At 39.0% G+C, this 22,463-nt stretch overlaps 1 protein-coding gene across 1 annotated transcript; it reads right to left on the reverse strand.

The window, feature by feature from the left end:
- Nucleotides 1-1,195: 1,195 nt before the first annotated feature.
- Nucleotides 1,196-20,525, reverse strand: LOC145205570 (mannan-binding lectin serine protease 1-like). Its single transcript, XM_080078303.1, has 14 exons — nt 20,462-20,525; nt 20,078-20,230; nt 19,331-19,510; nt 19,026-19,202; nt 18,563-18,708; nt 18,312-18,435; nt 18,091-18,233; nt 17,619-17,841; nt 17,237-17,372; nt 17,013-17,154; nt 16,298-16,454; nt 15,499-15,678; nt 1,491-1,709; nt 1,196-1,398 (listed from the first exon to the last, which is right to left on the reverse strand). Exons 1-14 carry the CDS (start codon nt 20,523-20,525, stop codon nt 1,196-1,198), a joined length of 2,247 nt encoding a protein of 748 aa, XP_079934429.1.
- Nucleotides 20,526-22,463: the final 1,938 nt, after the last annotated feature.

Raw genomic sequence — 22,463 nt, forward strand, 5'->3', positions numbered from 1 at the left:
AAATAAAAAAAATAAAAAATGTGCTGTTTCGTGCGCTAATATTTTGTTTTGATAAAACAAATAAAACATAGCGACAGATTTAGTGGTTTTTCACACTGAATTTTCTTCATCTGATTTTAATGACCCTGAACCGTCGCGGTCGTTTTACTTGAAAGGAGATTTCAATAATAAAATATTAGCGCACGAAACAGCACATCATAAAACAGGATCTTATCCTTGTGGCAAATGCGCCCTGTGCGGTCACCACGGCAAATCCAAATCAATGGTTTTTCCGGTGACTGACTTGCGGTCACAACAAAGACTGTTCCACTTACGTCAGCAACTTTCGTGTCGTAACTACGGAATATGTGTTGCCACGTGTTTGGCGTGTGAAGAACAATATGTCGGCCAAACTAAAAATAAGTTTTCGACCCGATGGATTTCACATCGAGCTGTTTGGCGGACGTCCGACATAAGTGTAGAGGGTGACCGCGCGGCCCTTCTTCAGCACTACCACAATAAACATTTCCGACTTTTCCAAAAAAAGTTAGGTATTGCACAATGCTATAATGTGGTTTTTGTAGAGGAGCCTCGGACTGAAAATTTGGACGTTTGTGAAAACAAATGGCTAATTTTAACGGGCGCCACAATAAATGTTCAAGCTATGGTCCTTCCTGCGGTTCGTTGACTCGTTGCTTTGTTGCTACAATCGTTTGTTTTTTCGTTTTGCGCCCTTATCTTTTCCTCGCCTTTTTTCGTGGTTTTATCAGCGCCATACCTCCCGGTCTGCATTTGCAGTCCTGTAAGACAAAGGATAGGCTTTTTGTGGTTGGTCAGGGTGTGTGCGTTTTTTGTATTTTTTGCTTTTGTCCCGCTTTTTATTTTGTTTTTAGACACTAATGATGCCTTTTATAGCGAAATGCATTTGTTTTGATAAAACAAATAAAACATAGCGACAGATTTAGTGGTTTTCCACACTGAATTTTCTTCAACTGAATTTGTTTATAATTGTAGAAGTTTCTATGATCCAAAACGAATACAGTTTAACACTGATATTGTGGATTTGATTTGAAGAAAACCGGAACGCTTTATTATTACGTTACAGACAATAAATCGATTATTTTTCGGCATGCCAAGTAAGTATATAACCAACTAAAAACATATCTAATCTGAACTGATCACATATTCACACAAGGTAATTCGAGACTTGACATGATCAAAACATATTACCCCGACAACTTGGTTGGGTTTCAGACCAACTTTCGGAATCCTGACAAAGAAGCGGTAATGTGTTGGTCAATCTGTAGCCGGATGAACATGTGAACGAAACAACTGTGCCCACTGGGTGGCGCAACCCCTCTTGAAATATAGGATTCATTTGTCCGTTGGTGATTCTTCTCAGTCGTGGGCAAGTTTTTTCTGCAAAAAACGTGTAAACACTTTAAATGATCTGATAGGCAAGTTTTTATTGTCTCTCACGGACAACATATCCTGTGTATTAACTGCCTTACTGACACAGGAGACGGTATTTGGGTTAGCATCCCATCGTTTCGTTATTTGACAGGCATATATGACTGAAGTTTGATATCGTTTGCTGTTAAGCTTGTAACCATCTCGGCATGTGTAACTGACTCTTGTCCCAGGAAGGTGATAACCATAACTTCCACGAGGATATGTGATCCTAACCTCGCCATTGTCAATCAAACGCGGAAAATCGGAACACTTTAGGTCTGCAAAGACGGTTTACGTAATTTGTTTGTGTATCATAAACATAATGTGTGTCTATTCAAAGGAGTCTAAGTTGTTTACACGTAGCGAAGACGAAAAACGTTATTTTTTTTACCAAATTCTAAACTTTTTTAAAGTTTTTGTACCTGCAGAACAAGTGGGTCCGGTAAAGTCTTGGCGGCAAAAGCACACAAAGCTGTCAACTTCATCACGACAGATCCCACCGTGTAAACACGGCCTCACTTGACACTCGTTACCTATAACACACTCGTTGCATAAAATGTACGGATGTCCACTGTGAAATGGATAAAAAAAATTCAAAATCTAACAGAACAGCCTGCGAGAGTGGTTAATACAGCCTGAATTTATAATTATTACGAGGTAAGTCAAATACCATCTCTTAACATAGGTCAAATGTATTTTGCCAGCATAAATCGGCTTTTTACGTAGGCCTACTAAATCTTCATGGGGTTTGTGCAACAAAGACTGAATTGATGTGACAAAACTAATCCCGAAACAAATAAAATAAAAACAAGGATAATAAAATGTCGAAACGTTTAGAATAATCACTCATGTCGCTTGTATTCGAGTAGTACAAAATCAGCGCAGTAGTGAGTAACTCACGACAGCACTGCTGATTATCAACTGTGCACAATTTTTGACATTGGTGATTTGACCGTAAGCGAGTGATTTGTTTCCTTAGTGCTTATTCCATTACTGGTTGTTAGTGTTTTTTTCGATGCTGTCCCTATTGATTCAATGTCGTTATCTAAGGTTAGTAAATAGGCTGCAAGGAGCCTGCAGCCTAATTTACTTACTGCACGATTCATTTAGCACAGTTATGTCATCAAGATGCACAGTGCCAGAAGTTGCAACAAATGAGACAGTTACTTCCGTATCACTTTGTGGCACGTTCAGTTCTCCAGATTGCCATCCAGCTCGTCGAGTTCGATACTCTCTTCTGCAACACACAAAAATAACGTGTGGAATTTGGTTGATGAACCAGCACTTGAACATAACTCTTGGGCCATTTAGTGAGCTAATCATTGTTGCTTTCGAAATAAATATTCTTTGAAAATACTTGACAAAACTGAAACAGTCTACTTTATTTGGGCACCAATCTGCACGTTCATCGCTGCACCAGCAGTTTCAAGCTTGTAAAAGAACTTGAAACATTTGCCATTATTTCTAGGCACTGGTGGTGATGTGAGAGTGGGATGAAAATCTCTGTACGCTCGGGCTACCGCAATGTAACCTGTGATAAAAGTTTGGTTTTTAAAGTCTGCCAAGTTGCGAAAAGCATTTATAGCCATTTACAAGGGTCGCTTTTGAAGTCCATAAAATGTATTTTCTGAATAGATAACTTATAAATAAAAAATGAAATATCAACACCAGACAAAATTTGCTTGATGGGCTTTTCACAAACACAACTTTGAATGTAACTGTAATGTACAAAATCACAAAATCAGTACCTTGTCGATCAAGTCTGGTTTGTCGCACTGGGGTCCGTGTCCAACCATTGCGTAGGTTTGTAAATCCACATGTTGGTGTTCGCTCGGTTTTAAAATCGCATTCCAGGTTGACTTGAAAAATACCGTTAGTTGAAAATATTTAACAAAGGTAACTTGTTTATCTTCGCAAAAAGTTACTTGACGTGGTACTTCTGTTTGGTATGTCATTGTAGCCAAGATTTTAATTTAAAGGTTGGAATTAAACTATTAATTTTTAATTTAAAAGCGATGTGAGTTTAAGTTAATTGTGCTTACGGAAATTTTGGGATTTTGTTGTGTCAGCAACTTGTATGCTTTCTTTTTACGGTAAAATATAGTTTTATGGAAAGCTTTTGCGTTAGGTCGCCAAAAACTTAATCAAAACTATGGTCATATGCAACACAATTTGAAACCACAGCTGCGGGCTGCACTTTAGACAACCCTGGCCCAAACGTTTGGTCGCAACAACTATTGTGCATCTTGACTGCGAAATCGGGAGGAAATCTTGGTGGATTGTGGTAGGCTAAGTTACGTTAAAAGAAATGCCACCGTTAATGTTTCTATAGATTTTGTGGAAAAAAAGAGTTAACCAACTCAGGTTGATATCACAGTAACGAACTGAAACGGGAAGGTTTAATTTTAGATTTTATGGACAGGCCAATTTTAACTTCACTGCAACCAATTTCTTCAACAAAATGCTTCTAGGTGTTTAGGATGTTCTTTCAAACCACAATGATTTTTTGCTTTACTAAATCATTTTGTATATTTTTAAACCGCATATCTAAGCACGTTCTAAAACATATGTGTTGCTTTTCCAAAAATACCTACCCAACATTAGGAAAGTTTAATCTGTGGTATGACTTTTTATATTTGCGTTATATAGCCGTGCTTATAACTTCAACATACCTGTACACCTCGGTATTTCTCCAACCCAATCACCACTCCAAGAGCAGCTTCGGGAATTTATCCCATTTAGTCTGAAGCCCTCATTGCACTCGATAGAAACGGTTGTACCAGTAGCGTAGGCATTTTGTTGTGGAATCAGACGACCTTCGGTCATTCTGAAACTCGTACACTGTATCACTGCAAAAGCGTTTCAAAAAATACAGACTGAATAGTCTTAATGAATCTGTAGATCTGCAAATTAATGGCCACGGTGCAGTTTTGTCAAAGAGTTTATTGAAAGTAAATTAATAATCGTAGGTGAATTATTCACTTAGAAAAATGTTGTATATAAGAATAAATTGTGTGTACTCATTTAAGTTGTCATGCCTTTATTTATATGCATCGGTGATTTTCATTTTATGCCTAATTAAATTCATGTATGTAGTAATTTTGCTTTACTATCTTTTTACTTGTCTTTAAACCGCACGTCTTTAAAGTACGTCATAGATTTAAAGTTTTGAAATTGTTTGTTTGGTTGTTAATTATGTAGACTTAAAAGGGGCGGTAAAGGAAAAATGTTGAGAAACACTGTTCTAACATATGTGTTGCTAGTCTAGCTGTACATGGACTGTACCCAAACATCAATGTCAAATTACCAATACCCAACACCCTGTTGTATGACTTTCTATACTTGAGTGTTATAATTGTGCTCAAAATTTAACATACGCGTGCACGTCGGTATTTCTCCAACCCAATCACCACTCCGAGAGCAGCTTCGGGAATTTATCCCATTTAGTCTGAAGCCCTCATTGCACTCGATAGAAACCGTTGAACCAGTAGGGTAGGCATTTTGTGGTGGAATCAGACGACCTTCGGCCACTCTGAAACTCGTACACTGTATCACTGCAAAACCAGTTTTAAAATATAAAATACTGAATAATCTTAATGTTTCTGTAATTTTGCATATACATCGCCACAGTGCAGCTTCTCTCGTCAAAACGTTTGTTGAAGGCAAATTAATGATTGTATTGTACTTAAAATCACTAATAAGATAATCGTATTGTATTTAAAATCGCCAATAAAAAAATAAAAATGTGGTCTATAGAAATAAATTGTGTCCACTCTTCAACTTGTTGTATGCATCAGTGATTTTTATTTTATGCATGAGTTGAGTTATTTATGCATCAGTGATGTGTTATGTGGCAGTTTGCCAAGCTGTTGCAGCGTAGAACTTGACCTAGTGTTAGTGTTCAGTAGTTGATCTTTTTGGATGATGTTCAGTTTAACCTTCATATTGACTTGTTTGCTACACTGTAGATGTTTATGCTTATGTTTATCAAATGTGTACTTTGACTTTATTGGAATACTAATCAACTGAATTTGTTTATAATTGTAACAGCTTCTGTGATCCAAACCGAATACAGTTTAACCAGGGGCGGCTCGTGCGAGCAGGGCTGCGGAGCTGCACCCCCCCTAGATATTTTTACTTTTACTTAATATTCCTACCACTATATTACAGATAGGTAATATTCATTATATTCTTACTTTTATTCTTTAGCAAGATATAAAAGGTATAATTTCAACCTTGATCGGCATTTAAAAACAATATTGATGCAACAAGTTTCCTTTTTTTTAAAAAAAATATTGCATTAATATGTTATCTATGGTGGAGCTGCAACTCCAGTTTGGTGACGTTTCATGACGTTTTGCAGTTGTGCGCATGCGCACTTGAAACAGTTACATGCTGGGCGAAATGGACGACAGGGGGCTGTGGCTCGCTCAGCACCTCCCGTGACGTGGGGGCTCATGGCGTTGTCTGCTTCGCGTCAGTGAGCTCCAAAGCCTAACCGGTGTACTATATTCTTAAGTTCGGCAGTAAGTACAGTAAAATAATTATTTTGCCATCTTATATTTTTTTAAGGTTAGTCGTGACTTTTTAAGATGACTTTAAGTGGGTTTCAGTCTCAAAATGCCGCTCCAACTGGTCTTGCGTCAGAGCTGTACGTAGCGAAGCTAACATTGTATCAGAACGAGCCTTGCATTGTGTTATTCTCAGGTGAGACTGGTCAATGCGTAGCTTTACAAACGCAAATCCACACTTTCTCATAATTTTCCTACCACCTGGAGAATTGTCAGGTGATTGAAAGTGCAAAGAGCGCGGCTAGGTATTTTCCTTGATACAACCGTGGTTGAAATGCAGGTGTGTCATGTGCCTCGCAATCGAGTGTCTCATATCAACGTACTTCTGATGGGGGAAAGTTTGTCGGGTCCATACAGACCTTTCAATTCAATAAAAATCTATTGCTGCAAGGCATAGTATCAAGTTTATAGAGCTCTTCTGACAAATGTATTTTTATTCGGACGTTTCGACGACGTCCTATACAGGTCGTCTTCATCAGGATAAATAACACTTGAAATTGTTCATTTGGTTGCTATCTATGTAGACTTAAAAGAGGCGGTACAGAAAAAAATGTTGAGAAACACTGTTCTAACGCATATGTGTTGCTAGTCTATAGCTATACATAGCCTGTACCCAAACAGCACTGTTAAATTACCAATACCCAACACGCTGCTGTATCACTTGCTATACTTGTGTGTTATAATTGTGCTTAAAATTTTAACATACCTCTACATCTCGGTATTTCTCCAACCCAATTACCACTCTGAGAGCAGCGTCGGGAATTTATTCCGTTTAGTCTGAAGCCTTCGTTGCACTCGATAGAAACGGTTGTACCAGTAGCGTAGACATTTTGTTGTGGAATCAGACGACCTTCGGCCACTCTGAAACTCGTACACTGTATCACTGCAAAACCGGTTTTACAAAATAAAACACGGAATAATCTTAATGTTTCTGTAATTTTGCATATACATCGCCACAGTGCAGCTTCTCTCGTCAAAAAGTTTGTTGAAGGCAAATTAATAATCGTATTGTACTTAAAATCGCTAATAAGATAATCGTATTGTATTTGAAATCGCCAACAAAAAATAAAAATGTGGTCTATAGCAATAAATTGTGTCCGCCCTTCAACTTGTTGTATCCATCAGTGATTTTTTATTTTATGCATGAATTGAGTTATTTATGCATCAGTGATGTGTTATGTGGCAGTTTGCCAAGCTTTTGCAGCTTAGAACTTGACCTAGTGTTAGTGTTCAGCAGTTGATCTTTTTGGATGATGTTCAGTTTAACTTTGATATTGACTTGTTTGCTACACTGTAGATGTTTATGTTTATCAAATGTGTACCTTGACGTTATTGGAATACTAATCAACTCAATTTGTTTATAATTGTAAGAGTTTCTGTGATCCAAAACGAATACAGTTTAACCAGGGGCGGCTCGTGCGACGGTGCTGCAGAGCTGCAGCACCCCGTAGATATTTCTACTTAATAATTCCTACCACAATATTACAGATAATATTCATTATATTCTTATTTTTATTCTTATTTTTTTTTATTCTAAAAAAAGGAAAATTATTGCCTCAATATTGTCTCATGTCAACGTACTTTCTGATGGTCGATAGCACGTCGGGACCATACAGACATTTCAATTCAATAAATAAGCTATTGCTGCCAGGCATAGTATCAAGTTTATAGAGCTCTTCTGGCAAATGTATTTTTATTCGGACGTTTCGACGTCCTATACAGGTCGTCTTCATCTTGGTAAATAACCCTGAATGCGACTAAAACAATGCACGATAAACGATCGAAAAAAAGAATGAAGCGCAAGCACGTCACAACGCAACGAAAACACCCCGCGATAACGAATGATTGGGCCCCTAATCTTTGAGCAGGTGGCTGTAGCACGCTGAAAGCATCACGTCTGTTTTGATGTTCATTGTGTGGCACCGTTGGTGAATATTCCATGACTCAAAAAACAGACTTTTCCTGTAGTCAGTCTCCCGGGCCACAATAGAGGACGCATTGAAATCAATACGGTGGCCGTTGTTATACCGCGTGATTGGAAAGGACCGACTCCTTTGCGTCGTTGTTGGCAACTTCCCGTTGATGTTTTTTTCGTCGGGTGTTGAGTGACCTTCCAGTGTCCCCGATATATATTAACGGACACTCGGCACAGGGAATGGAATTTACAACACTTCGTTGTTCAAAGATATTGATTGGAACTTTCGGGTGACTCAGTACCTTGCGGAGAGTATTAGCAGGTTGGACGCCAACCGCTATGCCAAAGTCACGGAACATACGCCGTAATATATCCGTCAGTTTCAGTATGTACGGAAGTGTTTTTGGCCCTCTGTTGTTTGTGCACAAGCGTCGTGCCTGACCTTTCAGGGAACGAACCACACCTCTTTTTTGTATGTGGGGTGATGAGATCAAAAATTGTGAAACCTGCTGGTACTCGTTGGTTTGTGGTACTCTCTCGAGTACAGTACACCGTCATCGGTTCTTGTAACTTGAACATCTAAAAATAGAAGACAGTTTACCGATTGGAGTTCCACGGTAAACCGAATGCCTGGTTGCGCCTCGTTGAGTTGCCATAGAAATGCCCCAACCTGGTTCTTAGTAATGACACAAAAAATGTCGTCAATATATCGCCGCCAGAATCTCGGTGGGTTGGCAAATGTTAATTAGGCTTTTTCTTCAAGCGCTTCCATTGTCATGTTTGCGACAACCACAGAGACCGTGGAACCATCGCTGTGCCTTAAACCTGTTTGTAAAAACTTCCCCTGAACGTTAAATAGGATTGCTCCAAGCAAATCCGCAAACCGTCCAAAATATCCAACGCAGACCATGTTGTTGCAGAGGGATCCATGTGGATTTTTGGTAAGCCGTAAGTGCTCGGGGCGGAGTCGTCCGTGCTATGCAGTTGATGGAATGTGGCTTCAGAAATGAATCGTCTCTCTGTGTGCAATTTCCCCACAAACTTATTGAGGATGCGTTCCGACTTACGTGTTGGATCACGCTTTAAACGCTTCTCAGTCGAAGTATCCAGAAATAAGTCTGACATTTTCTTGTCGTTATCTGGGCAGTTTATGATGACCTTTGTTTGCGGGTAAGATCGAGATTTCTTAAACTTCGGATCGCTTGGTGCTCGGTGTTACTGAGGTTGCTTTGACCCATTCTGTGTGTGCGAAGGCAGTTTGCGAGTTTGCCTTGAATGATTGTTTTAATGTGCGCTGGTTGCTGCCAAAATCCTTTCTCCACTGCAGCAATAGTTGTTCTGCAGCTTGATTGACAACCAGCACTGATGATGACAGCAGAGACTGTCGAAACGTCTGAACGATGTATTCTATATACACCAGTACCTTGGCAGTAATGTTTATGACAAAATCACTTTTTAAGTCCGTGTATTGTGTTTCCAATGACATACATTTTGTAAACATTTTACTTTCTTTTGTCTACTCGTAATCGATATCGAAGGTATATATACACGTGGTATTCGGTATCAGTACTCGTTTCAAAATCTGGTATCGTCCCATCCTTACCGCTTTGTGCGGCTCAGCCTTGCAGTTTAACCGTTTGGAGTCTATATAAAGAAGTTAAAACTGTTGCTCGTTGAAAATAAAGTTTCAACTGTTGCTTGTTGGAAATAGTTTTAACTGGCGCCGATTAAAGGAAGCTTTTCACTTTGCTCGTTGGAAAGAAACTGTTTCTCGGTAAAGAAAAATGCTTTCCGATACGATTGAAGGGAGTAAGGGTGAACAGCTATTCAAAACGTTTTAATGCACCCGAAAGGAACGTTTAATTGTCAGTCCCAACAACATGGCTTCTGTACATTCATCGATGCCAATTACAAATGAAAGATACCGACTTTTTGAGCATGTAACTTTCAATTTATCTGAAAATAAAGATCATAATGGTGATTTGTTACAGCTATGCGCCGAATAAAGGGCGGAGTGTGAAAGCAGGATTGCTAAATGGGTCGAAAAGCCCAGTCTGCTACGTACCCTACGCCACAAGTTGGTTCAAAATAGTCGGTAAAAAATGCACTTCTAGTTGCCCTACTTCTGCGCGTACGAGTTCCAGCATCCGCAGAACAGCAGCACGAATTAAGTTTGCGATGACTCGCACAAACCTTCGTCAGGCCAAAGAGGGACAAGAGGAGAAATGGGGACGAAGGAAGTTGCGTGATGAAGAACATAAGTTGCGTGAGATAGGAAAAAATTGCGTGAAGAATAGAACTTGCGCGAGACGGAGCGACAGTTGGCAGCCGACGCTGAAATTCGCCTGGAACAACGTGAAGCCGAATTAGCCGAAATCGATGCTCGCTAATGGGAAGGTAAATTTGAGCCAGTTACTTGTATCCGCCAACTACAGAGAGGCCTTTTGTGCACACGGTCACCAAATGTCAAAGATCTACACCGCGTTGTGATTGGCAGGAGCTCATTAAAGTAAGTCACCAGCCTCCTATTTATGCCACTCCGCAATATAACTTTCAAAACAGGGAACCGCGTCCGAAGATAATTTCATTTAATGGTGATCCGATAAAAAAGTGACGTTCATTCACAACTTCACGTTGCCACTAAAGTTCACTCTGACAATTTGCGCTCGCTTTATCTGCTGCAACATTGTGACGACGACATAGAAAGGCCAGTCGAGATTTACCGACAGGCACTTCAAGGGCTCTTTTATGAGTACGGACAGCTGCACTTTATAGCAAATGCCTGTGAGCGGCATTTGAAGAAGAGTCCTCGCTTGAAAGGAGATCACCTGGAACGACTGGAGCAGTTTGCAGATCTGCTGAAAAAATGTCTCATTACACTGGAGGATATTTATAAATATGCCGATCTTAACTCCCTTGACACCATGCTGCAGCTCATTGCCAAGTTGCCCTAACGTTTGCAAGAAAGATGGATAGAGCGATCAGTGTAGGTTTTTCATCGCCTGGAGCCGGGTCCAGCCACTTTCTTCAGTTTGTTTCGGAATGCGCTGAGGTGGAGAACTCCCCCTTCGAAAGTAGGATTATGGGATCTTAGCGCGACACGGATCCTTGTCCATAGATGGCGACAATTTTCGCTAGATGTCTGTTCTGTTGTAAGGCTCAGGATTTGCCCAAGTGCTATGGGTTCAAACGTAAAACGTACTTCGAACGTGTGGAATTTGTTAGTCGTAAGAGATTGTGCTTCAGATGCCTTTCGTGAAGTCTAAGACAACTGTTAACAGAATCGGAAGCAACACAGTGGAGAGAAATGGCTTGGAGAGAATGGCTTTGGCGTTTACCGAACTTTCATGACCTCTTTCTTCCTCGTTGTTTTACGCCCAAAGATTTCGGCGATGTCTAAAGTTGGGAGTTACACCACTTTGCAGATCCTCCCTTTCGTGGCCTACGGAGCCGTGTTTTATCTGAGGATGGTCGACGTTGGTTCGAGTGTTTATTGCGTGTTTCTTGTTGGCAAGTGTCGACAAGCGCGGCTGAAAAACAATGTTAATTCCTAGACTGGAATTAACAGCGGCATTTTTATCTGTAAAGCTAGAGAAAATGATGCGACGAGAGCTTGGCTTAGCAGTGTGTCGGTCTGTATTCTGGACAGACCTCACTGCCGTTCTACAGAGCATCACGAACTCGAAGAAAAGGTTTCCTACGTTCGTTGCCAACCGGATTGCCAAGATTGTAAGGCAAAGCGATCCTTAAAGCTGGAGACTTTCAAAGCTCAATCCGGCAAATGAGGGGTCGCGTAGGTTGAAGTCGGAGGTTTCAGCGACGTCTAGCCGCTGGTTAAAAAGCCCGCAGTTTTTGTTGGAGTCTGAGAATCACTGGCCCTTTTGTATTATCAGACGTACCAGCTGAGTTCAGTCCTGTAAAAAAGGCCAAAAGTCTCCATGCAATTGGTTGTATGGAAGCAGTCGATTGTTGAGAAGATCATCCATCGGCACTCTTCGTTGCATCATTTGGAAAAAAAGTATCGCCTGGCTGCTTGGATACGAGAAACTTTTACTGTCGCGTGTTCGGCGTGACAAATCTGTGGTGGAGTACCGTGGAATATTATCGGTTAAAGGATTAAATGCTGCCAAACTGGAGTTGATCAAATATGTGCAGCGAAACTTCATATGTTCAAACGGAATCCAATTGTTATCGATCGCATGCTTCGGTTTGGTGGTCGATAAGAAAAGGCTGTCAGTCCGTACGATACCAAAAATCCGATTCTGCTACCTCATTCATGCCGTTTCACTGACTTGGTTATCAAGAGACATCATCGTATTGTCGGACATTCTAGGATGGGCGACACTTGGAAATCTTCGCGCCAAAGGTTTTGTATACAAGATAGAGTAACCGTACGCTGAGTGATTGGAAATAGTCTGTTCTGCAAAAGACTAAATGCTCATGCTGGAGTACAGAGGATGGCAAACCTTCTCTCAGCGAGATATCACCCAGATAAGCCCCCGTTTTCAGACGTAGGGATGGATTTTTACAATCCCTTTCCAGTTAAGCAGATGGGACGGAGCGTCGTGAAACGGTTTGGAGCAGTGTTTACCTGCCTATCAAACCCAGCTGTCTATATCGAAGTCGCCCACAGCTTCTCTGCAGACTCGTTTACCGACGCGTTTTGTCGCTTTATTGTGCGGCGTGGAAATCCTGTAAATATTTATACCGATACTGGAACGACTTTTGTTGGTGCAGAACGAATTTTAATAGAATCGCTGAGGTCTGTGCAAATGGTGCTTTCCATTCAGACAATTTGGACATCATTGGTGACACAGCAAGTTGTTTACTACGAAACATTGTCTACGACTTTGTTGGGGTTGAGTCAATCCTCGACTTGCGTTTACTTGTTCCAGTCACTTTTGATGCCAGAGATGATGAGCCGAGAACATCCAATCATCTCTTGCTCATGAGATGCCACTTAAATTTGCCTCCTGGCTTGTTCGACAAAAAGGACTGTTACGTGCGGCGCCGTTGAGCGCAAGTGCAGTACTTGGCGAAAATTTTTTAGACCCGCTTTGTTTGTGAATATCTTCCGAACATCATTTCCAGGCAGAATTGGTACCAGAAGTTGAGAGATTTCCATATCAACGATGTAGTTCTCATTGTAGATGTTCGCAGCCACGTCCCAAGTGGTTGGTGGGTTGCGTTGGGGACATTTCCCGATAAAGACGCGATATAATCGTTTCAAATGACCGATTGCAAAACTTTACTTGATTGTTGCCGCTGAAAGCAAAGCTTAGTGTGGTGCGCTGTTTTGTTCATTGAATTTCGTTCAACGTTGGATGTTTGTTTGTGTGTGAAACGTACTTACCCGGGTAGGTAGATTCCTTTGTTTTGCAATTTTAGTGATGAATAAGGCTAAATTGATGTTTGTGACAAGTAACTTATCATTCTTCAAGTAAACGTTGTTTGTGACTGTCGGCGAGTGTTTATATTTTGACTTGTTTCCTAAATTAATTAATGTTTTACGTGTGGCTCATGACATGCTGTATTTTCATATAGTGCTCGCAGCGACTGTTTCATCGTCTTGCAACTGTTGCTAATTGTGCAGTACCTGTTGACCTGCGTCTGAAAATAGTTGGTGAGTTGGTCATAACGGCATTTTTTGTGCTTTGACAAATGTCAATGTGTTTCGTTTTTCTTGTTTAGAAATCCGTTTTTATTCCTTTTTCTGTTCTTTCTTGATCGTGTACGACGTTGTGGTTGTTGGTGTTGTAGCTGTGGATTATTACATGGGATTCGGATGCGTGATTTGTGTGCTACCAACCCCGAGGCTAAGCCTTGCAGATCGGCCGTTCAAAGTCTACAGCAACAATTAAACTTCTAATTTTCAATTTAAAAGCGTTGTGACTTTGAACTAATCGTGGAAAGAAATTGTTCAGTTACACCACATGTGGCAAAACAATCCGTATTTTATTTAATACTAAAAACTGCTACATTTTGAGTATGTTTAATGGATTGCCTGCAAGCGTACGTAGTTTTGTGCCATTTTGTTTCGTAATGTTAAGACAAACAAAAATGACTCTGTGATTAAACGGATTTTGAAGCTTTTTTTTACCACGGTTATAAGCTTGTTCGTCAGCAAACATGTGTGGTATATTTATCTACAGCTAATCTAAATATATTTGTTTTTTATACAGAATTTGTTCAGCCGTGGCCAACTTTTAGAGCCTATATCATTGCTATCCAAACTTTATCAATGGGGACAATTTTTATCAGGTGACGCCCTCGGGCCGGCGATCTAAAGTTCTTTTAGCGAAGTTTCTTTTTACCGTAGAACAAGAACACAAATGTATAGGAATTTACGGAAATTTTGGGATTTTATTGTGTCAGCAACATGTATGATTCCTTTTTACGGGTTAATAAAGTTTTATAGAAACTTTTGCGTAACAAGTCGTCACAACAAAAAAAATTAATCCAAACTCTGGCAGGCCATAGGCAATACAGTTTGAAACAACAGCCGCGGGCCACGTGAAATGCACCCACGGGCCGCATTTTTGGACACCTTTGGCTTAAACGTTTGTGCGTAACAACTATTGTCTTGAGTTCGAAATCGGGAGGAAATTTTGGTGGATTGTCGTACACCTTATCAACCATTAGGCAGGACTACGTTAGCAAACGGTAGTTAAGTGTACTTCAAAAGTTGTATTATAATCTCGTAGCATACATAAATTACTTAAGTAATTTTTTGTTCACCGATGCAATTCGCCGTTCCTTGCCATGTAGCGTTTTCGTTGCAAACCGCTGAATTGCTTCCAATGTTCTCATAACCTTGGTTGCAATTAAACTCAACACGAGATCTGTAGATGAAATCCATTCCTTGGTGGTTGACGGAACCATGATCTGGTGCCACTGGTTCATTGCATCGCAAAACTTACACGTAAAAAAAAACATTTGTTAGGAAAAGTGGGGCAAAAAGTGACTGCACGAAAACTTCGGAACTAAGCTTAAAAATAAAACTACCCGGAAACAGAAGGAAAGCTTCACTGTTCCTAAACTTGATTTAATATGTAAACGTTTAATATGTACAATTTTTGGGTAAAACACGTACATTTAATTTTGGGGATGGTGAGTTTAAACCAAAAATAATAACCCAGAAAAAGCAGGTAAATTTAATTTATACCCAAACAATATTGGGTAATTTAATAGGGTAGAACTGTATTCAACCCAACCAGTTTTGGCTTAAAACTACCCAAAAACTATTTTGGTGTCCCCCCCCCCCCCCCCCCCCCAAGATACCAAACTTTTTTGGTTTTTTTTACCCAAATTTGTTTACAGTGTACAGCAACAGTAAGAGCTTCACGGGGTCTTAGGCTAACCGGCATTTAGTTAATACTGCGAGTTTAGTGAGCACAACAGGTGCTAACAGAGAGGTCTATACGGTCTACTGCCAGACAGCGCATTTGCAGCCTCAAGGTAGCACAATATATTTCAAATTATTGTTGTCCCCCCCCTCACCCCCCAAAAAAACGATCCTAGATACGCCAATGACCCAGCCCACATTGATGTCCATTATTCTAAAGACAAATTTCAACATACCTATGCATCTTGGCTGACCGTTAACCCAAGGACCATCCTCTGAGCAGGTTTGAGAACTCGTCCCATTTAGTAGATAACCAGCATTGCACTCGATGTTAACAGTTGAGCCAATGGCGTAGACACTTCGTTGTGGAACTAGGCGACCGTTCTCAACTACAAAACCCGGACACTTGATTTCACCTGCATGAAAGACGTATATACAATCTTAAATGTTATGCGGCCAATCGTTTGACGAAACGTATGGTTTTTGAAAGGTAAAACTGCGGTAAAGTTGTAATTCGATTTAAAGACTCTGATTTTATATTGAATTAACGTCCATCGCAAAAAGTCAATAGAACATTTTTATAACTCTTTGCAATTAACAAATAAATATTTTCGATGTTACAAAAATAATTCAGTGCATCATATCAGTTAAATATGTAATGCAGAAAAATCAAAATATACTTTTAGTGTTCCGAGTAGAAAAATATTTAACACTTTTCGGACAACTGTTCAAAAAGTTTTACTTTACAGAATCAATTTAAACCCAACAAAATTGGACATACGAGTTTGCTAGCAAGTGAAGCTGAGAGCTAAATGAGAAAGGCGTTTTAAGAGCTCTATCGTTTTAGGCAAAAAAATGAAACATTTTGTAATATAACTTATCACGTTGAAAGATTCTAGTTGTTAAACTGTATTGAAACGCTTGCTTTGGAATTATGAGGCATCAGTTAAAATCATGATTTCTTTGTCAAACTAGTTACTAGAAAAACTGATTTCATAGTTTAGAATTATGGATAATTGCAATAGTCGTATTTACCAATGGTTATATCAATCCAACTCTGAACTTTGGAAACATCGGTATAAAATCCTGGATAGCGGAAACCTGTAGTTCTGTCTACTTTACCACATCCGTATCCAAAACTGACGATTCCAACTTGAATCCAACACGAATCTGAAGTGTTTGGGATTTCGTACTGCCAATAGAATTTTTTTAACATTGTTTCCAAAGTCTACTCAGAAAGATTGTTGCATGGCAGATTTGACCACGGCACATTAGGCCTACTAGATTAAGATAGGTTATGCTACCAAACAATTAATTATTTAAACAACTAGGTATTATTTTTTTAATTAACTTTTTACTTATTGTACACAATTCATTGTTTTCTCCTTGTTTACTAAATTACAGACACCTCTGCAACATATAAAATTCAACAACAGATATGCAACATTTGAGATTTAAAAACAGCTCTGCGACATTTTTTTCCCTATCTTTTCCCGCCAGCTCAGACAATTAAAATATTCAAAAAAGCTTTATTTTTATAAATCCTAGCTTTATAACTACGATTTAGGCAAATAGCCAAAACATTCTAAATTCAAACTTTACTTCAAGTGAGGCAGGTTATTGCGCTGTGTCAGAATTGGTATTAAGTTATTAAGTATTGTACAAAATATCGTTGTACCACTGTTAAACTGATAGCGTTTTTTTTTTATAGATTTCAGCGTGATGTCTGCATTTTCTTTTGCTAACATACCTTTCGCATCAAAGGTCCACCGCTGCTACCCGAACAAACATCCGATACTTTACTCGTTTCAGGTCGAGCACAAATCATACGGTCCGTATACCTTACATCCAGTAAAGTTTCATCTGCTATTTTGTTGACAGCAATTTTACATCTGAAGATGAAAAAGACTATTCTAGATTAAGACTAAACACTACTCTATATGAAGAGTCAGATCGAATAGCATTTTGCCTTACATTGTGTCAGGTTGAATTTGTTCAGTTGTTTGTTGAAGTTCGAATGGCATTACTCTGCGTGTCAAATCCGTATAATAGAAACCTGTGACGAACATCGGTGCTCGATCTTTAGTGTAATGATTCGCAAGCCACTTTCCTAAAAGCAAAATAGTCTTGTACCGCGTTGTTGGGTTATTTTTATCCTAATTGTCTCGCATCGAATTTTATTAGCTTCACAGTTCAATAGTATTCAACTGCAATAAGACATTAATCAGTATTTCACTTTAATGCATGTTTCGTTGAAAGTCACATCAAATCTTTCCATGTAGCCCGGACATCATTTATAAGAAGTATAGTTAATCACACAATAGTTTAGCCAATATGATGCTTGACTGGAAGTTACCTTTCTTGAAACATTTTACACCTTCGGAGTCATTCTCGTTTATTAGTCTGCTTCCATTTTGGAACAAGTAGTTTTCTATCGAAATACATGAGTTACTGCAGGGAAGACATATAGGGTTCACATAGGTTGAGAGTGGAATTGTCCCATTAAACTCAGGTGCACTGTCGGTCCAAATCCACTCTCCATTTTCTTTGATGGTACGAAGCTCTATGCCCACGCGAATCTGAAAAAATGATAACAGCCATATTGTAGAATGATACTTCTCTTTTTCTTTTGTGCCTAGAAAGGGGAAATGCCTTGTTAACTCACACGGCTGGAATCCCCCTGCAAATATTTTTTGAAGGTCACTGCATCGATTCGAAACTAACACTGATTTTGATTTGCAAAATGATGTTGGCCTAGGTCCAATAGTACCCTGCTCGATTTGAGATAATTTGTGGTCGTTTAATACTTCACAAACTTTTAATCTTACCAGTGCAACATCGTAATCATAATTGCTTCTGCCATGTCGATCAGATCGATCGAATCTGTCATGTACAACAATATTTCTCGGTTGAAACACAATAACATTCGAGTCGATTTTACTTCTTGTATTGTCAGGTCTTCTGAAAATCCCTTTCAAAATAGATGAGAAGTTTGTTGTTTCATGTAACATAGGATGCAAATCCCTGGCATTTTTTTATCTTTTATTACCTACGGCCACTACGAAGCGTTTTGTCCAATTCTCAATGTTGGAGTAACGATCAAATATATGTGCTGCTGTAAGAACCCAATGTTGATTAATCAGACTTCCACCAGCAAAACTACTCGCGAAGCTCTAAACAATCACAAAAAGTCGACCAAGTTAGCCATCAAGACCGAGGAATAAAAGTAAAATCGTTTTCTGTCAAGCTGTTTGTTTAAGATTTTGTTTTGGGGTCTAATAAAACTGTACCGTTGCTTACGTTATATACTTTTCCATTGTTAACCATAATTAAAGCTTGCCATGGCCAAGACCTGTCTGCATCAATTCCTTCGACAACTCGACCAACGGATCGGGGAGGTGAAGTGCTTATGCGGTTTACAGTTTGTCCACACTTCAGTTTTATACCTACATAAAAATATTAGACTGTCAAAACAAATTTGCTTAATGCCGTTTCATAAAACCGTGAATAATGCGCATGCGTTGAGAAGGCAATCTGCAACTTTCGCAAACTGAATTGGAATATTTTAACTTTTGTCATTCGGTTATTTCAAAAAAATTCGTTAAACTTATACTCAGAAAATTTATAAGATTTTATTTGCTGTTTGATGTTAGGATTTTTAGTGGAATATAAAGGCTTGCTTACAGTAAACCAGCTTTATATGGTTGAAAAACTTAAATCTATAACAATAGCATACTTCTTGCTCTAAAGTAAATTCGCTCACCTGTGCAATTCGCCATTCCTTCCCAAGTAGCGTTTTCATTGCAAACTGCCCAAGTGCTTCCAATGTTCTCATAACCTATGTCACAGGCAAACTCAATCCGAGACCTGTAGGTGAAATCAATTCCCTCGGATACGACAAAACCATAATCAGGTGCTACAGGTTCACTGCATCGTAAAACTGTCACAAACATATAAATATCGAAGTTTATCGCTGCAAACCAAGTGGTTTTGAACGGAAAAAATGAAACATATGAATTTACCAAGTCAAGACGATTTAAAGAAATCTGAAGCGACGAAAGAACTCACTTAAACACCGTGCTGCTGTCCCCGACCATTTCTTGTCACTACGACATGAACGGACAGCGTTTCCCCTTAACACCCAGCCTGGATGGCAACGATATTCAGCCTGAGATCTGTATCTTGTGTTTCGTGAACGATAAATGACTCTTCCAAACAAAATTACTGGTAATCTGGCACACTCCGCATCTGTTGACGCAAAACGCGATAATAAGCTCAGCAGAAAACATCAGTAAAGACATTGTTTGTTTTTTTCATGTTGTGGACAAACTCTTTGATCATATTCATAAACAAGATTTTTGAAGGTCATTAAATTGATATCAGTGAACAAATACTTTACGATTTCAACTGTGGCGTTTATAAATACCGTTGTGGAGTTTTTGCAGGCTAAATGGGCAATAAATGTTGACGTATCTCACGACTAAATAAATTCAAGGTAAAAAATATATTTAACAATCAAATAATAAGGGCAAGAACAATGCATAAAATTAGAAACCATTCACAACAGCAATTTAATTTTGTGCGATAAACTTAACTTTGTGCAATTATATTAACCAACCTATGACAAAATTAGAATCAAAACCTTTCACATACCTTTTACTCAAACATATTTCACAATCATTTTTTGCGTAACTTAATTTCGTGAAACGAAGGTGTCTCAAAACCGACACAAAAGTAAAAATCCCGACTTCTTCTGCTCGTGTTTACAGATATTACCTGGCAATCTATGTTTTAATTCCATTACCATGAACTTACTTGGGTTGAAACACGACATGCCACAAACATCGTCACATCGGCACCGCTTCAGGCGCCCTCTGCAATCTGAATCGCTTGAACACGGTTTCCGACAAAATCTGCCAAACTCGATGCGACTCAGATCTCTGCTGGAGCAAATTGTTGGTGAAGAACCTGCAAAAAATATTCAACTAGTACTAACAATCCTAAAAGCATTTAATTCGTGTTTGCCTGTAAAAGATACAACAATAAAAGGAAATACTGTACATCATCCTAAAATAAGTTGGAAACGATGGGTCAAAATTTATCTTTGAATTAAACACGACGCTACATCAATACAGTAAATGTAACCGTCGCGTTACAAATTTGATTGCAAATAAATAGTAACTGATACTTCTTACTTACCAGGTCGTACAATTGAAACTGAACGACAGAATAGTGACAAAAAGAATATACACAAGGTTTTCATCCCAATCCTCTAGTTTTCCTGCAAAATACACATCAGTATTAATACTAATTAAATTGATGCAATTTTTGCCAGGGCTGCAATTAAACATTAAATTACAAAAAAATACTTTTTGACATTATAGCAACAAATGTAACTGCGATTGATAAATCGGCTGCGACAGTTATGTTTTATTCTAAACTAATCAAGCTCAAGTACCTCCTAGTGTTTTCAAGCACTATTCCTTCTGCAAGCGAGTTACAACTGTGACAAACATTGCAAGGTGCCAAAAACGAGCAGCTACATACAAAGTGCAGGACAGGAAGTTGTTATAACTATTTGCGAACCGCTGAAAGTTCACGTTTCATTCGACAAATTTTCGATACAATTACTTTAAACTTAAGGCTACTTTAATTGTTTCCGATTTCTGGAAAACAGAGTCATGCGCGCAGTATGGATTGTATATGATGCTGCTGTGGCGTTTAAAGTACAAAACCGACAAAGCCAATCAAACCTTTGATTTAGTTTACAGGGATAAACAATGTACCACTTAAAAGTGGATTTATCAGAGTGATATAATACACATGTACGAGTGTATGGTGCAGGGGTGGCCAACCGGTCAAAGCCTAAGATCCACATTTTTACTGTTTTTCCACAAACAGCCACATTTCTCTCCCATTTTAAAGGCTAACTTGACAAAAAAATTACTCAAAAGTTCTTCCCTGCTGAGAAACTTTGCGGTATTTTCATCTAAAGCACATGCGCCCCAAACTTAAAAATGCCAAGTGGCGAAACTAAATTCATTTCGACGTCACTAATGCATTTACCACCAACAATCGCTCAATTCAAACCCAAGAGAAACTGCCCATAAAATATAACGTTCGTCATAACCCAAAAAACACTGATTGAAGCATTATTATTTTGGAACACATTTGTTGTAAATATTGCTGTTGCTTTGTGTCTCATTTGAATTGTACGCAACAATTGGCAACCAGTCATTGTTCAACAATTGAATATATGCCATCATAATCAAGCCATTATTGCCACATAAGGTTCCAGTTTAAAGGCACGATTTGTGGCCATACGGATAATAAGTTTGTTCAAAAGCAAAATTGTTAAAGCTTTATTTTATATTTCACGATTTTTGTGCCAGATCGCCACATACTAACCAAAATATACACAGTGGCCCTAAACTTCGACAACGACGTAAGAGCCGCATAAAACAAGACGAAGAGCCGCATGCGGATCGCGAGCCACGGGTTGGCCACCCCTGGTATAGTGTATACAGCAACACAACAGTACAACTTTTGTACACTGACTGCATATTATGTAAAAACAATATTAGCAATTTGCTTACCGACAAAAATCTTCTTGCAGCCTTTTACAAATCAGCTCATTTTTTCTTTTCCACATGATTTCATCAAAATATGTGTCTCAGTTATAAAAAGCATCTTTACTACACAACGTAAACAGTTTTGCCACATGAATCGCGATTGTTTTCATTTTTTGCTTTCCAAACTGCAACAGAAAGTTTTCCGCAAAGTTTTTGATCCAACTGTTTGGTATTAAAATACTGACAAAGTTCCATTTGGTGCGCGGATCTTGCACGATAATAAAAATCAACGTAGTTTGCCGATAGCATAAAGCGCCTGTCGGGCACAAAATCAAGATGCTTTAACTATGCAGGTGCTGTGTCGTTATGCAGCCTCTTTTTCAATTGCTTTTTTATGAAGTGTGTTAAACTCGATTGGCGTTTGTTTCATCATCCAAAAAAATACTAAATTTTTCATAAGGTTTTGTTGCCTAATGCATTTGCGCTTGCTGTGCGGTACATTTTTAAAGTCGACCAAACAAGGAGAATATGGAATCATGGTTTGTTCATAGCAAGGGCGAAAATCCATTAAAATTATTTGGGGGGGACCTACGACCGCTGTGAGTAGATGACGTCACCTCGATTGGAGA

This window comes from Phallusia mammillata, chromosome 8 (assembly GCF_965637545.1).
Source record: "Phallusia mammillata chromosome 8, kaPhaMamm4.hap1.1, whole genome shotgun sequence".
NCBI classification, from domain to species: Eukaryota; Metazoa; Chordata; class Ascidiacea; order Phlebobranchia; family Ascidiidae; genus Phallusia; species Phallusia mammillata.

What these genes read in the sequence shown, in the direction of transcription:
- LOC145205570 (XM_080078303.1), bottom strand. Translation starts at nt 20,525, where the DNA reads ATGAAAACCTTGTGTATATTCTTTTTGTCACTATTCTGTCGTTCAGTT. An exon ending in ATGATTACGATGTTGCACTG is followed by an intron (nt 17,842 to 18,090) that starts GTAAGATTAAAA and finishes TCATTTTTTCAG; the next exon opens with ATTCGCGTGGGCATAGAGCT. An exon ending in TGTAAAATGTTTCAAGAAAG is followed by an intron (nt 17,373 to 17,618) that starts GTAACTTCCAGT and finishes TTTTGCTTTTAG; the next exon opens with GAAAGTGGCTTGCGAATCAT.